The sequence below is a fragment of the Amblyomma maculatum genome, chromosome 8 (assembly GCF_055883805.1).
Source record: "Amblyomma maculatum isolate TAMU_Amacu chromosome 8, ASM5588380v1, whole genome shotgun sequence".
Taxonomy (NCBI): domain Eukaryota; kingdom Metazoa; phylum Arthropoda; class Arachnida; order Ixodida; family Ixodidae; genus Amblyomma; species Amblyomma maculatum.
In genome coordinates, this window is record NC_139351.1 from 44,442,912 (window position 1) to 44,459,073 (window position 16,162).

A 16,162-nucleotide genomic window follows, 5' to 3' on the forward strand; every position below is an offset into this window, starting at 1 on the left:
GAAGGGGATCGCGAAATAGTTCGATATATTGATAATTCGATGTACAAAAATCGGCTTGTGACAGCACTTACGATGCGAAAAAACGATCCCGTGTTTGTCGCGTAATCAACCCACTCGCATAATGAACCCACCCTCCACTTTTGCACCCGAGAATTTGAAGAAAAAAAAAAAAGTGCGTTAAGGCCAGCTCGCTCACATGCAAGTGACGGAGTCATCTCGGCGACGAGCGGCAGCGACAGAGCAAAAATTTTCAAACTTGTTGGAACTGCGTCCTCTCGCCGCTCGAGCCACCGCGGCAGCTCAAAACAAGGTTTCTGTGTCGCCGCGGCGGCAGAAATCGCGAGCATTTTCGCTTGCATGTCGATGGCGCGTGTCAGTCCGTTTCGGTCGTGTCGTCCACAGCTCATTGGCAGCGTGCCAAAATGCTGCACGGCGATAACGTCAGGGCGCGTTTATCTTTTGATAGCTCCTGCGGTGGCGGGGAGCGAACTTTGCAGAGTGTCCCTGGTGGCTTGATTGCACAAGCCTGACGCCGCGCTTGGGGCGGGCGTCATGATCGCAGCAGCTGACCGCGTGCTTTCGCTGATTCATGCATGCAATGATAAACAATAAAAAAAAAATAAAATAAAATAGATGACCCCCGCAAAAAAAAAAAAAAAAAAAGCCTGCCGCCGCTTAACGTCCGCAGCCGCCATATCTTACGCTACGCCCAGCGTACAGCACAACGATAAGAAAGGATGACTCTCGCACAAAAAAACGAAGAGAGCTGCCGCTTCTTAACATCCGCAGGCGCCATAGCCACGTCAGCCGCCGCGCCGCCGCGCGCAGAGGGTTCGCAACACACGCTGGAGAAAGCGTCCGACGTCTGTCTGAAAATGGGCTGAGCTGGCTTGGCGCATGCATTGCGCGTGCTGAAGGAGAGAGATAGCTCGGCAAAAGAATGGGCAAACCCACACACTTGGCTTGCAAACGTCATGTGTTGGCGCGCGGGAAACAACAACTGCAGATGCGCGCCTTTGGGGAATGAGCGCGGCGCTGCCCAGACCAGCCGTCGCCGAACTGTCCCCTCTCATTCCTTCCGCTCGTGGCTCGAAAATGTCACGCGGCAAACGGCCAAGGGGGATGCGATCATCTTTGGGGAAGGCACACTTTCCAGTGCGCGGTGCGGAGTACAACCGGTGAAATTGAGTTCGATATATGACGTGGCTTTCCTATACTTTTACATGGGATTCTCAAGGGGATATTTCGTGAGTTCGATATAACCAAAGTTCGATATATCCGGGTTCGATACAACCGGGTTCGACTGTATTGCTATGGCATAATTCGGCATGCAGTCATTTCCACATTGCTAGACCTATTCAATAATTTCAAATGTTTGCTCAAATACTAAAATACTAAAATACACTGTATTCAATGTTCGATTTGTTTGATTTGTTTATTTCTTACTTGCACATGTGTCTGCTATGCATGTAGGTTGACTTTCCAAATTTCTGGTGGTCAATTTTGCAGAAACCCTGAGCAGCTGCAGTGAGTGCGACAGAGTTTTATTGCACTCCCGTATCTCTTGTTTCACGCAGCAGCCCGGTGGGCTGGAAAAATAAACTTTATAAAATGCCAGCGTTCCGAACGTTGAAGCTTTTTATAATTTAGCCAAATTATTGTTGTGAAAGTCAAGTTTTGAGTCAAAGTGCAGTGTCTGCAGTGCAAACAATGCCTGCCCGCTTTGTTGGCTCTGTGTTTCTCAAGTCAGTCACTTCTGGCAGTGATTTTTGATTAAATTTATTGTTGCCAAACCTGCCTGTGTGGTGGCCGCTTTTCAATGATGAAATGCAAGGTGCCTATGGACAGTGCAGTTGAGATGGTTGAGGTTGACTACGGTGTCCCTCATAGCCTGAGTCACTTTGGGACATTAAGCGCCATAAACCAAACCAAATCATTACACTGTAAATAAAGTTACGCTCGGTAATTTGCAGTACACTTGGTTTCTGCAATGCCGTATGCACAGAAGCGCACCAACGCTAGAGGTGCTGCTCGCGTTAATTTGGTCAGTTTCATCACAGGACGTACCTACGGCATATAAGTTGGTTCTAGAGGCCAAAAGCCACCTCCTCATACTGCCCAAACTGCCACTTCACGGAAAGTAGTCAAAGGGCATCACTGGAAAAGCACCGCTTGCAGTTAATAATAATAATAATTTGTTCACAGGAAGGGAAAGGCACAGTATCTGTCATACTTGTTTCTGTGGACACCGGAACTGTGCCGTAAGGGAAGGGAGGAAGGTGGGAGTGAAAGTGGATAAAGAGAAAGAGGAGCCGTAGTAACTTCAGTCACCTGGGGATCTTTAACGTGCACTGACATCGCACAGCACACAGACGCCAACCCATTTCGCCTCCATCAAAACAGGGCCGTCAACAATTGGGATCGAACCCGGGTACTCCGGCACAATAAGCTCACAGTTGCAGTGTGAGGTTTTTGTCTGATAGTTGACTGACTATGTCTGCAAGGTTAAGACATTTTATGATTAACTGTAGCCACAGGCAGAGTACTTCTATGGCGGCTGTGACGCTAAGCGTGCTAGGCCTAGTCGCGTCTGACGCACAGTGCACTACGATAATGCAGCATCGCGAGGAAATGCGCTGCTGATGTAGGTGCGCGTTTTGCCATTTCCATTGCGAATGTAGAGCGTGCAAGATGTGTTAGAATCACCAGCGCGCTGTGTGTGAGCATTTCGCTCGCAGCACACCGAGAATACGAAGGTGACACACAAACAAGCGCGACTATGAACTGCATGATTCTGTAAGGAAATGACAGAGATCCAAAGTGGAGAGAGTGCATTGACATACCTGTATTTAACTTGTGCAGATGCCTTCTGAAAGTCATGACAAGTAATGTCTAATGTTTTGTAGCTTATGTAGAAGCTGCTTTACGAGTGACATTAACCTCTTCATTATATCAGTACATGATAATAAAATTATGTGGTCCAATTTTAAACTGCATATAAGCTGCTCATGAGGGCGAATGGTTTCAGATTCAGTTTTGTGCCCACCAACCTTTGAATGTTTGAAGTTGCACCAAGATGGGCCTTCTCTCTGCAGGCGCTCTACGAAGGGATGCTTGTGGAACTTCCCTTGGCGCACTTCTTCCTTGCCAAGTGGGTGGCGCCTGGACGTGGCGACCTCGACCTGCACCACCTGGCGTCACTCGAGCCGCTCGTCTACCAGAACCTGTTCTTCCTCAAGAACTACCAGGGGGACGTCACCGACCTGGGGCTCGACTTCACCGTAAGCACGATGAGAATCGCTTGGAATTGAGAGTAGGTACAGTTAAATCTGGATGCCACAAACCTGCACCTTTGCTTAGAGCCAGCACATGATCTTATTGTCCAACTGCAGACATTGCACCCATGGGATCATGAAACTGTGTTACAGCGGACTCCCCATTAAGGGGGGACACGGGTCTTTCGGACCAAAAAATCTAAAAAAAAATCACTTTTTAGAAAATGTGATTTGCGAAATCGGTAGCTCTTTATCTACCTATCTGCTAAGTTTTTCATCTCTAGGGTCTGTATTTTAGTCACAATGCCAATTTATATAATCGATGTCGCCCAAATTTGGGCCGAAAACGACCCAAGAAACAACCATTTTTCGCGAGGCGTAGCTCCCATTTTGTGCGCGGCACCGTAGCCATCTTGGTCTCATTCGAAAGAGCAGTCTTTCGTCTTCAAATTGCCGCCTCTGCTGTTTACATTCGCCCATTGGTCGCATAAAAAATAGCAAAAAAGAAAACGCGGCATTTGCAATTCCATTCGGGGTGCACGTGATGATAACTCGTCACCGCATTGGTGGAGCTGGCTGACGGCGTCTGCTCGGCGCGCCCGGGCCGCGGGGAGACGGCGGAAACGTGACGCCGGCCGCGCTTGGTTCCAAACCGCGAGGTGCGTTCACGGCAAGAATTTGTGAAAAAAGTGGAAAAAATAGTTGAATAATCATCTCAAGTGATGCCCTGCCCCGGCTGTGCGTGCTCACGCCGACGAAAGTCATGCGCCGAACGATCGTGTGTACAAGCCTGAAGTAGGCCTAGCGTGTTCCCCGGCACGGGGGACTGCTACTGCCAGCGGTCGCACCCGCCGCGACAGTGATATCGCATGCCGCAGATGAGGAGAAAGATAAGCTCAAAACAGAATAAGCTTTAACTCGCGTCAACTCCGGCAACGAAGCGGTAGACGGATTGTTTTCGTGACTATGTCGGCAGCGCGGCGGGCTGTCCGCTTGGCGAGGCGATATCATGATCGTCAGATCTAAACAGTTTACCGAGATTGACGAAGCGTAAAACATACGGCGGCAATATTGGCATTTAAAAAAAGTGAACGGGGATAAGAAATCGCCGTCAAACTTATTCTCCAATGCGTAAACTGCGGGACACGTCGTCTTCGTAGAGCTCGCCGCGCGTTTGCGCCGATCGGACCTCGTTCATAGTCCGTAGTGAATGCACTTGCTTCCAGTGCAATGCAGAGCACTGGGAAGCAGCAAACAGCTCCAAATTACATTTCTTTTTCGCAATAAACGTTCCTCACCGCGGTTTTGATGCGAAGACATAGCAAAACCACGTACGTAAAAAAAAAGAAAAAGCCGCTGCCTGCATGTGACTCGCGCAGCCGAAGAAGTGACAAATGAATGTGCTGCAACTGCAAATCAAAATGAAAGAGGCGACACTGGGACATTGGAAAGCAAAGAGACTACATTCCTGGAGGTTTCTAGCCATTTTAAATTGTAAATGTGTGCATTACACCTGTGAATGTCTGTTAAATAATCCCCTGTTTCTTTTTTGCTCTTTTCTCAAAACATGCATTGTCGACCACTTGCAGTTTTGCGGCCTTAATATCTCGGCACCTATTGCAGATAGAGTAATAATTTTTTTTTCAGCATGAAGCCAAATATGTGGAGCACACAATGTTGCAAGTAGATTTTTTAATTTCTTGTTCAAAATTTTTAAAGTGGCTTTTTTTTTTTGTGACCATTATATGCTGTATTTTGACCTTTGAACTTTGTTATGCAATAAAACAAGAAATAATTGCTTAATCAAAAAACTGCTTGCAACATTGCGTTCATCATTCTTTTCAGTGTCCAGCAATGTGTTCATTTGAAGTTTTTATTCATTGGTCATTTTGTATTTGTTCTTGTAAGAATTAGACTAATTGATGTAATTATCTTGTGAAATAATTGGATCACAAAAGAAATAATTGCAGTTTTGGAATCTGCACAAAAAACTACACAAACCCACCAAGTTGCATCAATTTTGATTGGTAAATAAGGAAAATAGTTTTAAGACCAGTGTCCCCCCTTAACAGGGGTGGAAGTGCTGCTCCATTCTGCTCCGAAACAGAATATTGCTCCAAAACTGCTTCAATTTGGCTGCCTCCAGTTCTGCCATCAAATTTAACAGAACATGTGAATGACGTCACAGCACCAGGGACAAAGATATAATGCATCTTGCATTGGGCTTAATGGAAATAACATTTTTGTAAGGGAAAGAAGCATGGAGCATGATAAATATTTGTTCACAAGTAAATTTAGTATGAGCCACAGGCGATTGGAGGGAATTGCGAAAAAGAAAATGCACTGTGCACGTAACATAGCACCTCCTCCCAGCCTTTTCAATCGCCGATGGAGAGAAAGCAAGAGCAGCAAGCGAAGCAGATTGCGCGAACTACTCTGAGCCGTTAGGATACTTGTCTTACTACAAAAGCTGTCCGAATCAATCTAATGGTTTTGCTGTGAAAATAAGGTACTTCACCATCGATTCTATCACGCGTTCCAATCATTTTGGGGTAGTGAACGGCGCCCACCCTGGTCGCCTTGTGATAAAGCGAACATACTGAAACTGGGCCAAGCAAGCCGCCTCCAACACTCCTGTCAATGCTGCTGGCACCTCTACCAAGTTCCCCCCTCTTCACCACCGCTAGAGCTAAAGGCAAAAGATAAACATATTGTGATGGTACCGTTGGTATAGTATATGAAATGCTGATGCTTCCTTTTTGCCGGTGTGGAAAAAGCAGGGCACCATGGTGTCTGTGCTGGCGCAGATAGCTCACAGTGCACAGATCTCAGCATCGCATGCATGCCACATGCCACATGTTGCTTGCCACGGACTAAAAGGTACATGTGTGCCAGGGACCCACTCATTGACCTGAGGCTCGAAACTCGGGGACCACACTTCCAAGAAACAAGGCCTCACAATACGCACCAATGCATCACAGGTGGTGACCAGCCAGCTGGGTAACAGCACAGTGGAGGAGCTGAAGCCAAACGGGGCCTCCATATCAGTGACGGCTGAGAACCGCATCGAGTACACGCACGTGCTGGCCGACCACCTGCTCAATGCCCAATTGCGCCAGCAGTGCCTTGCTTTTCGACAGGTGAGCCCCCACCACACTGGGTGTCTGCATTGCCGCTGTTTACATTTTCTCGTGGAGGCAGGCAGACGTTTGCGGCAGCCTGAAGCTACTTGACGGTAATGGACATCTACATTCCGTCATGCTCCGGAAGTCGCAAATGAAGTTCCCTGCTTCTTCACCCCCACACAGTGCACGCGGCATGATGTCACTTTCTTGATGCATAAACGTCAGAAGTAATGACAAATAAGGGAAAATAGTTAACAAAAATGAGGTTGCTAGAAAATTTACGATTTTATGAGTGCAAATTTTTCTGCCAAGCACTAGCCAAGTCAGAGACAAAGTGTGCACTTCTCAAAATTCCTGTGCCTACTGTCTGTGGTGATGGGATGAATGACTGCAATGCCCTTCTTGCCTCTAGGTGAGAGATTCTCAAATCGTTTTGGCCTCAGCAAACCCCAGTGGCTTTCAAAAGAGAGTCGAGAAGCCCTGCGTGTCTTGGCTTCCTTACTCTCCTGCCAACGCACACATGGAAAAAAGCATGCAAATGCTCGACCACCGAGACAAATGCCCAAACTCAGTTAATGGGGACTGTCTACATCGTGAAACAGCTGGCTGTCAGCAGTTGCATTGTGGTTGTTTCCAGAATGTCAGGTGTGTGAAACGAAAAATAGCTATTGAAGGCACGAGTGGATCGAGATGCTCAGGGAATCCAAGGAACCCGTTGAAAAGAATCCAGTGTTTTTAGCCAACACAAAAGGGCTGAAGACGGGGACAAGAAAGAGCACCACGGTCAGGCACACTTGTTCATCTTCTTTCTTGTCCCCGTATTCAGCACTTTTGTATTGGCTAAGAACACTGGATTCTTTGCAATGGCTTGCTTGGTTTCCCCATCTTAGCGAACACAAAAGCGCTGAAAGCGAAAATGAGGTAACACGGACTTCAGCGCTTTTGTGTTTGCTGTGTTTTACAATCTAGCTCAAACCAGTATTTTACTAATCCAGTGTTCCCTGGAACACAGCTTGAGACCCATGCTGTGGATAATGTCGAGAAGCCTGCATGTACAGGTACCTGAATCTTTAACTGGCGTGCGCGATGGGCCCCTTTTCTTTGCTCCTACGCCTTAGGGGAGATAAAACGTGCCGTAAGGCCAAGATTGAACAAGGGCATGGTGAGCTCTTGCTTACACTTCGACATTTAACAGATTAGCTCGCCTGTGACGCTCAGAATCGAAGAAAATATGGCCGTCATGCGCGCTAGTTAAAGATTTGAGCGGCTGTATGTGCATGCGCTGACCAGTATGAGTGGCGCACACCCAGGGCCTGGAAGAGCTCCTGCCGGCGCACTGGCTTCGGCTGTTTGCACCCCACGAGCTGCAGGTACTGGTGTCGGGGGCCCAGAGTCCCGTTGACATTGAGGACCTGCGTGAGCACACCCACTACGAGGGGGGTTACACGCCCGCCCACCCCGTGGTGCAGGCCTTCTGGCGAGTACTGGCCGGCTTCGATGAGCGGCAGCGACGGCTGCTGCTCAAGTTCGTCACCAGCTGCTCACGGCCACCCCTCCTCGGTTTCAAGGTACCACTACTACCACTGCATGAGCTTAAGGGGGGAAAGGGGTCTTAAAACTAACTTTGTTATTTACTGCCCAAATTCGATGAAAGCTGACAGAATTGTTCAGGTTTTTCTGCTGATTTCAAATATGCAAAAATTTCTCTCCTATGGCAATTAATTCTAAAGGTATTAGAGAATTATTGCTATTGTCTGCTCAAACTATAGGGAAAAAAATGCTCATTAGAAATTAATTTTTAATATACAGGTAGATACTATATAAAGCTTAAGGAATTCAATGTTGGAAGCACATTTTTTATTTTCACTTGTAAAACTTTTATATCTTATTTTGAAATCCTTACACAGTTACCATTTCTCTGAGTGCAATGTTCAGTGAGCTGCTAAATCTCTATTATTAGCTCAATTTTAAAACTACTTCCAACATTGCATCTCTTACACTTTATAGTATCTATCTGTATAATAAAAATTAATTTCGATTAGCATTTTTTTTTCTTTATTGTTTGGGCAGAGAGTAGCAATAATTCTCTAATACCTTTAGAACTTAATCGCCATAGAAGAGAAATGTTTGCATATTTGAAATCAGTAGAAAAAGCTGAATAATTCTATGAGGTTTCATAAAATTTGGGCAATAAATAACAAAACCAATTTTAAGACCCAGACCCAGTTCGATACTATATCCGGGTTCGACTTAGTAAGAAAGAAGTCTATCAACGAATTAGCGGTGAGGGGGAGGGCTGAAGAGTTCAGGATCTCGGTAAAGAACAGATATTCAGCTCTAACTGAGTATGATGACATTACCCTAGAAGAAATAAACAATAATTTCAGAGATATCATTACTGAGTGCGCTGTAGAAGTTGGTGGTTGGAGAGTTAGAGAGGATACCGGTAAGCTGTTTAAGGATGCCAAGTATAGCTGTGTAAAAAGGTAAAAAAAAAATTTTAAAAAAAAAAAGTTGAATAATCATCCGCATGTGTGAAACTATCGTGTCATACCCTTAATGGCGGTGCTTAATTTTTTTTCGGATTCACTCGCATTTATTTGGACTTATTTTATTTTGCTTGATTAAAATATATCTATAAATTTATAGATTTTTCTCTCTTGCAGCGTTTTATCTATAAATTTATAGATTTTTCCCACTTGCAGCGTCTTGGTGACATTGAAATTTTGTAAGGAAAGAAAAGGCGAAAGCTGAAAAAAAAAATCAATCCACATATATAACACAAGATGTGCCAATTAAATTCTCATCCATATAATGTCCAACACGAATTGCTAAAGTATATATGAAGCAACCACTTTTGAAGCCACTGCTGAAAGATTTTGAGAAAGTAAACATATGGCACTGAACTTATTGTTTAATAACTGTAACAAACTAGGTATCTGATGTTGATTGCTAAAGATCAGGCTGTTGCACAGTGAAACTTAAGAAGTGTAAAACTGAACACAACTAGTGCACGCAAATGCAAGCCCAATAAGGACAATCAGAACACCATAAAACCATTTAGACGAATGTCTGAAACCCGAATCCTGAATAATTTCAAATTCACAAAGTGCCCTCATTAAAGATCAGAGCTCGAATCTGACAACATATTTTGGAACACGCTTGCAGTCTGTCTCTCACCCCATAAGTTGTGCAGGGTTCTACATTCGGCGCGTCGAACATAAAACTATACCTCGTACGGGTTTGAAATGTAGCCTCTCTGACTCAGCAGCATGAAGCGAGCTTTCTGAGTCTGCACAGTGGAGGCTGCAAATGCGAGACACCAGTTTTTACAAGCTCCCTGTTCTCGCACTCGCAGCTTCCGCTGCATAGGTGGCATAACTGCTGAAAGCTGTTGCTGCTATATTCGGTGCAGCGTTCATTTCTCTGACCTCAAAAAAAAAAGAAACTGCGTAAGCATGAGTGAAACGATTCGTAAATGCGACGGTGCAACAGTAGCAAGCCAACGCAACGGAACCGCCGGGACCACCAACGGCACCTTTACGACTAGCAGTGCCGCTGGCGGCCAAAGTTGGAAGGCGTCGCCGGCGCGGCACCTCCTCCCATTGTTAGACACCTCCGCACGGCACACTAGCCAGTATATTCTAGGCAGTGTACACTCACGATCAAAAATATTCACTTTAGAAAGCGAGAAAACTTAGTACTTTCTATGCATGCAGTTTAAGATAGGTACTATATGCAACCTGATTGTGGATGTGCGCACTGGATGCAAAAAAAAAAAAAAAAAAAAAAAGTTACTGCGCCCACGTCTTGCTCTGTACTTAACGTGGGTGACATGTTCAGAAGTTCACCGTAGACAAGATTGCGGGTATATATATCCACTGTTGCTTATGGTTGAACATACAGCAAATGTTCAACTCTTGTAATCATGACGTCAGCGGCATCTCAGGCTGCATACAACAGCCATTGATGCTACCGCACTGACCGATTTTTCAGACTTGCCAGAACCAAAAACAATTTCCTAAATATAAAGTCACACTCTCCTTGAAGACCATCGGCCTGTAAAGAAAAATCATTTTTGATGAGAAAACTCGGCACGGAAATGTTGAATCTGGCTATTTCCAATGTTCCAATTTCAAGTGATGTTACCTTTTGTTCAGCCATAGTCATGCTATCATCGCATTCACTCCGCTTTTTGCCATACCTCTTCATGCCACTAGTACCAGTATGTGCGACATATGTTGACCTTGGCACGGATCAATCCCACTATAGTGAATCAAAGTGCATGCCACGAAGGTGGGTAAGAGGTCAGAGATGTGTCTCAGTAGTAAATACATAGTCAATATAGGTAGAAAGGGCGAAATAAGAATAATGTTTGAAGAAGGGAAAGGAGGAACAAAGGAAACCACGATGAAGATTAGTAGCCAGAAACTGTGGGGTAAATTAAAGCCCCGCTTTTAAGTATATGACACGATTGCATTAATGACTCCCATCTGCGGATCGTCATTTGCACACAATGGAGCCAAACACAATGCCATACCTGCCAAACTTGTTAACGCTGCTGGAATGAAAATAGGTTTTGGAAAACTGCTGCAGAACTCTATCAACAGTCGCACTGACACCATGAGCTAAGTAGCCGATAAAGACCATGTCGAGTCAAAGTGGCCGTCGCTTATTTGCTAATAGTACAGCCATGAAGGTTATGGGTACAACATCATAGAAGGCTACATAGTGGCAAAAATTTCCTCACGAGGCCCCCAAAGCAACTGCTAAGACACTGATGTATAGTTACTCATTACGATGTCCCACCAACTGGCCTAGAACTGCACTCTTTTAAATCTCTAGTGTAGGCCGCAAAAGGACTTTTTGGGCCTGTGCAGAATATTTAAAATTTTGAGCAGGCACAGCCTCTCCCCTTCTTAAAAGTGAACGTATTATGCCCTGTCAATCTAACTGATAACTGATATTAAGTTAGGACTTTTCACGTTTGTAGCTCTTTCAAAACCAGCTCTAAAAGGTATGCTTTTGCTCTCGGCGCAGGACCTGGTCCCCCAGTTCTGCATCCACTCAGCTGGACCTGAGAAAGAGCGCCTTCCCACGGCATCGACGTGCATGAACCTGCTCAAGCTACCCGAAATCACAGACGAGACTCAGCTGCGTGAGAAGCTGTTGTATGCCATCGAATCCGGCGCTGGATTTGAGCTCAGCTAACAGCGCCGGCCGTCACAACAGACTCTAGTTTGGCTAGAGAGACAGAGGTTGCCAAAGTTTAAAGGAGGCGCCGAGTGGCACATCTTCCCAACAATGGGTGGCCACCAGCATCCAGACGAATGCTGCCCCAATGGAGCTGCGATGCAGCCATCATGGCCGCTAGCTCTCCCCCACTTGTGATATGTCAAGGTTGGTGCCACTAAACGTCCCGCTGCCGCTAACATCGAGGAAACCAACTGACCACCAGCCAATGGAATGTATAGAATTTAAAATAAAGATTTATGGAATGCACAGGTAGGTCCTTTTTCCTGTGGGGGGGCAGTTGTTAGTGCCTCTCTCACCTGCCTTTTTGAAGCAAAAGCTTCACTACGCCACCTTAGGCCGAGGTCAGCAACGGCTCTTCTTGACCTTCGGTGACCTTGACCTTCATTGAGCCAGAGGACATTCGCCACTGTGTTTCCATCACCGTACATGCGCTCTCCCGCTGTCAGACCGCCTGTGGCGCATTGTGTGCTTGGCTGCTCAACGCTCGCCTAGGCAGTGCGTGCTTCACCATGGATCCAAGCGAATCTGGGTCATCTCGGAACATTGCGCAGAGGACCTTGCAACGTCATCAGCAAGCAACAAGGTTTAGAGCAGTTAAACCTTCGGCAATTTTGTGTATTCCAATGTGCTGCGCTAAATAGTAGTCTGTCTTTGACCGTGAGGCAAATGGCTCCTAAGCAAATGCTGCTTTAGCTTTAAGGGTTTGCAGATGTGCTTTTTTGAAACCAAAGGAAGTACTGTAAAACCTCGTTACAAGAGACATTCAAGGGACCTGAAAAAAGTATCTCCTTTAAGCAAGGTCTCTTGTAACCAAAAATTATAAAAGCACTGTGTTGATCAGCTTACTGCACATCAGCATATAAATTCATTAACACGCATTAACAGGAAATTGTTCAGGAAAGCTTAAAGAAGGTATTCATACTAGTATGCATTTTTGTGAGTGCAGAGTGCATTCCTTCCCAAATTCTAGAGGTAAAGCACTTCACTTTGCAAACCTTCCTGTTGCTCTATTAACTTTGAATCACTCTTACATGCTCGTCACCCTCAGATGCTGACACTTTTCCTCTGAAATGTCCTCGTAGTCACCCTTTATGGCACGTGCTATTTACTTGCGCGAGAATTGCATAGTCTTGAAAATTCTTCGGGAGCACACAAATCCACATCTGCAGATACGAATTCCTCAAAACATTATGGTACCTCAGCAGTCTCTTGGATGCACGCCCATGCTTCATCTTCAAGGAAGCTTCCTACAGTATCCGTATATGGGACCTCTTACATCATGTCACCACATTTAAAGCCTCTTGTCTAAAACAGTTTTTCACAGATTCACTTATCAGGCCATTCCAGACACCTGAAATCACCTGAACAGCAAACTTGCTGTCTGTCAAGCAACACGCATTCTACCAACCTTGTTTTGTACAGCAACTTGACAGAGTGCATAATGCCTTTGTCTATTGGTTGAAGGTAGGGTGTGGAGTTTGAAGGGAAAAAATCACTTTGGCGGCTTTGAGCACGAGAACTTTGGTGCTGCAAGAAGCATTGTCCACAAAGAAACATCAGGATTCTGAGCTTTCATCTTGTGATCAAATTTTAACAGCGAGGAGTTAAAAGTGCTGGATGTCATTCATGCATTTTGATTAGTTTCGTAGGTGACAGTAATGCAATGATGGGGAAGCACTCCTTCTCAGTTCCTGACATATACAACAAAAGGATGCTGGTATGGAACAGAATTTAGCTGAGGGAGTCTGAAGTGCATCATGTACGAGTTGGTATGCTTCAGCTGCATTGCATGAGCACACCTGGGTTGTGTCTCTTCTAAATAGCGAAAATTTTACTCCAGGGACCTGAAAAAGTTGTCCTTAGTAACCAAGTGTCTCTTGTAACCATGTCTCTTGTATGCAATGTTGTTAACATGGCAGACATAGGAAAACCAACCAAACCATTTTTAAATGTCTCTTATAACTGAATGTCTCTTGTAACGGGATTTAACTATGATTAGCCTATCTGATAAACCAAGCTAAATGTGAATAGGCTAGCTCAAAAACGAATCAGATATGAATAGTCTAGCTCAGAATTTGATTCTAAAATGCCCGCTGCGCTAAGTTACATGGTATCGTGAGGTGATTACAGGACATGCCGTTGGAGGCACATAAATCGGTCTGAATCCATATCGCTAACTAGACGCAGGTGCATTCCATATAGGCAGCGAAATGGTATGATGCCACCCGTAATAATGCTGCACAAAGAATGGTTGCATCACAGTTTTGAGGCGAGAGTGGACCTACCTGACACCAAAGGCCTGGCACACGAGTATCTGTTCATGCTGTTGTCCCACTCGCTGCATCGATGACTTGACAAAAGCCAGGTCCTTGTGTCATTATTGAAATGCTATCTCCCCGAACTCGAGTTATTTGACTGGCGGAAACACCGGAATTGGAAGTGAATGGAAATGGGAGTGAGATAACTCGGGGTCAGGGAGATGGTGACACTTTCGATAACGACCCAAACTTATAATACGGATCCCGATGTCTATGGCAGTGATGCAAGGGACTAGAACCAACGTTGAACCAGGTCAGTGTCAAGGTAGATGCCATTGTCACGCACAGTGATGACACATAGTCATATATTGTTAGTCCTGGGGGGGGGGGGGGTGGTTTGACCTTGGTCGGACTTGCAAGTCAAGCATGCAAAGCGAGGCAAAACTGCATTGTTCGTGGAGTAATAGAGATTTCGCTCCAAACAGCATTGCTATGGCTTGCAGACTGCCGAAGAGAGCAGTTGCAAAGGCGAAGACATGCTTCGCTTCAACGTAACTTTGTAGATAGCAATTTCAAAGTAACCTATGCACTTCATCAAGGCATGGTCGGACTGGAAACGGGGCGCACTTACAATTCTCTCTGGGCCGGCCATCGTTGGAAGCACTACTGGCATCGAAGTACCTTCCGTTCATATCATCGGTGTGCGTGCCCAGTGATGCAATCACTTTTTCTCCATATGCTAGCAGCGGGCTGACTGCTTTGACGACATCTCGGTTATTAAAGCCAAAACCCAGGTTAAACGTAAATCCGTCTGGCATTAGGACTGTTATATATATTTTTTAAGCCGGTGTAGATGGCACAACAGGATTTTTTCCGGTGCAGAAAAAGTGAAGCTTTGCCCACCTACACAACTGCATTTTCTTCCTCGTGAACCGCGCTCTCTACGCCGCTTTCAAATGATGTGTAGATCGAGAATAAAAATATCGAGTTGCAGTTTTAAATGCTCCTTTTCTAAGCCGTCTGCAGATGCGGCAGACATACGCTGGTAGATGAGCACAGTAGACCGCTGCCGCTGCACTCATTTCTGAGCGAATATCAAAGGTCCTTTGTTTGTCCGATGTGCCGTGCAAGACAGTCGTATGTCTGTGTGATTATGGAATTTCACATCCGCTTCGAGGACGGCAGGGAAGTGACGGCACACCGACGGGTGGGACAGTTATGGAGAGATCAGTCACCTACATCACTGAGAGTGTATTTGCGGTCAAAAAGAGATTTTTGAGCACAATATGCACCATATGTTTGGCAGTTCTATTTTTTTTTTTTTTTTTCGGATAACATGCGGGTCTTCTGGGGTTTCGCTCACGTAATAAATCAGTACAGACACGACGCCCGGTAAAAATGGTCGATGTATGCAGTGGTTACGGCGAACAGTTCAAACTACAACCGGTATGTGCAGTCCTTTTCCTAACATCTTGGTGCAAGGGAAAAGCCACTATCTTCCAACTGTGTGGTCTATTTTTTAGAGCGACAGAGCGAAATAAAGTGTATAACATCGCAGTAGAGCAGGCGGTGCGATCACCTCTGCCAAGGATGTTATACAGGGTGTTTCATCTAAGATTTTACCTATATTTTAAAAATAGGAAATTTAAGTTTTAGTGTCGATTCTTCTTTTAGCTGTTGTGTTAAGAGTAGAGAAAAATCAGGAGCCTTAAAGGGTACTAATTAGCTTAATAATTAACTAAGATTAGCTAATTAACTTTTTATTTATACCAGCTAGGAGCTGCTTTCAAATTGCAACAGTGAGCTACCGGTGTGAGAATGCCAAATAGTATTTTAAACGACAAGAAACGCGCATTTCTCAAGGACTGCAGCGCTGGCAATTCTGGCCGCTTTCGACGCACGAAAACGAAACCTAGTAGTCGAGGCGCGCACTTATGCACGCTCATGAGTGACGCAGCCGTGACGTCGCCGAGAAAAACCAGCCGCCTGGAGGCGGCCGCTGCCGCCCGCGAAATACGCGCCTGGAGCTGCGTCATGATCTGGTAGGATCTTGAGATATCACCAACGCATTGCGGGCGAAGCTTGTCATGGTGCGGGCGTAGCGCTGATGGTATGGGCAAATCAGCCCTCCCTCTTGACTACAAGCTTTGGCTCCCAGAGGGTGAAATAAAAAGAAAAGCAGTACATGCACAGATATCGCACCACTGGATGTGATGATGCAGCGCCAGACGAGTATTTCACGAGCGGC

General features: G+C 45.5%; 1 protein-coding gene across 2 annotated transcripts in view; it reads left to right on the top strand.

Moving 5' to 3' along the window:
* Positions 1-11,922, top strand: part of LOC146181077 (ubiquitin-protein ligase E3C) — a 65,736-nt gene extending 53,814 nt beyond the window's left edge. For both annotated transcript variants that reach the window (XM_084576242.1, XM_084576243.1), the window contains 4 exons: positions 3,096-3,281; positions 6,257-6,415; positions 7,711-7,968; positions 11,441-11,922. In XM_084576242.1, coding sequence (XP_084432368.1) covers positions 3,096-3,281; positions 6,257-6,415; positions 7,711-7,968; positions 11,441-11,611 — 774 coding nt within the window. In that variant the 3' untranslated portion in view covers positions 11,612-11,922. The remainder of the gene's footprint in view (positions 1-3,095; positions 3,282-6,256; positions 6,416-7,710; positions 7,969-11,440) is intronic.
* Positions 11,923-16,162: the final 4,240 nt, after the last annotated feature.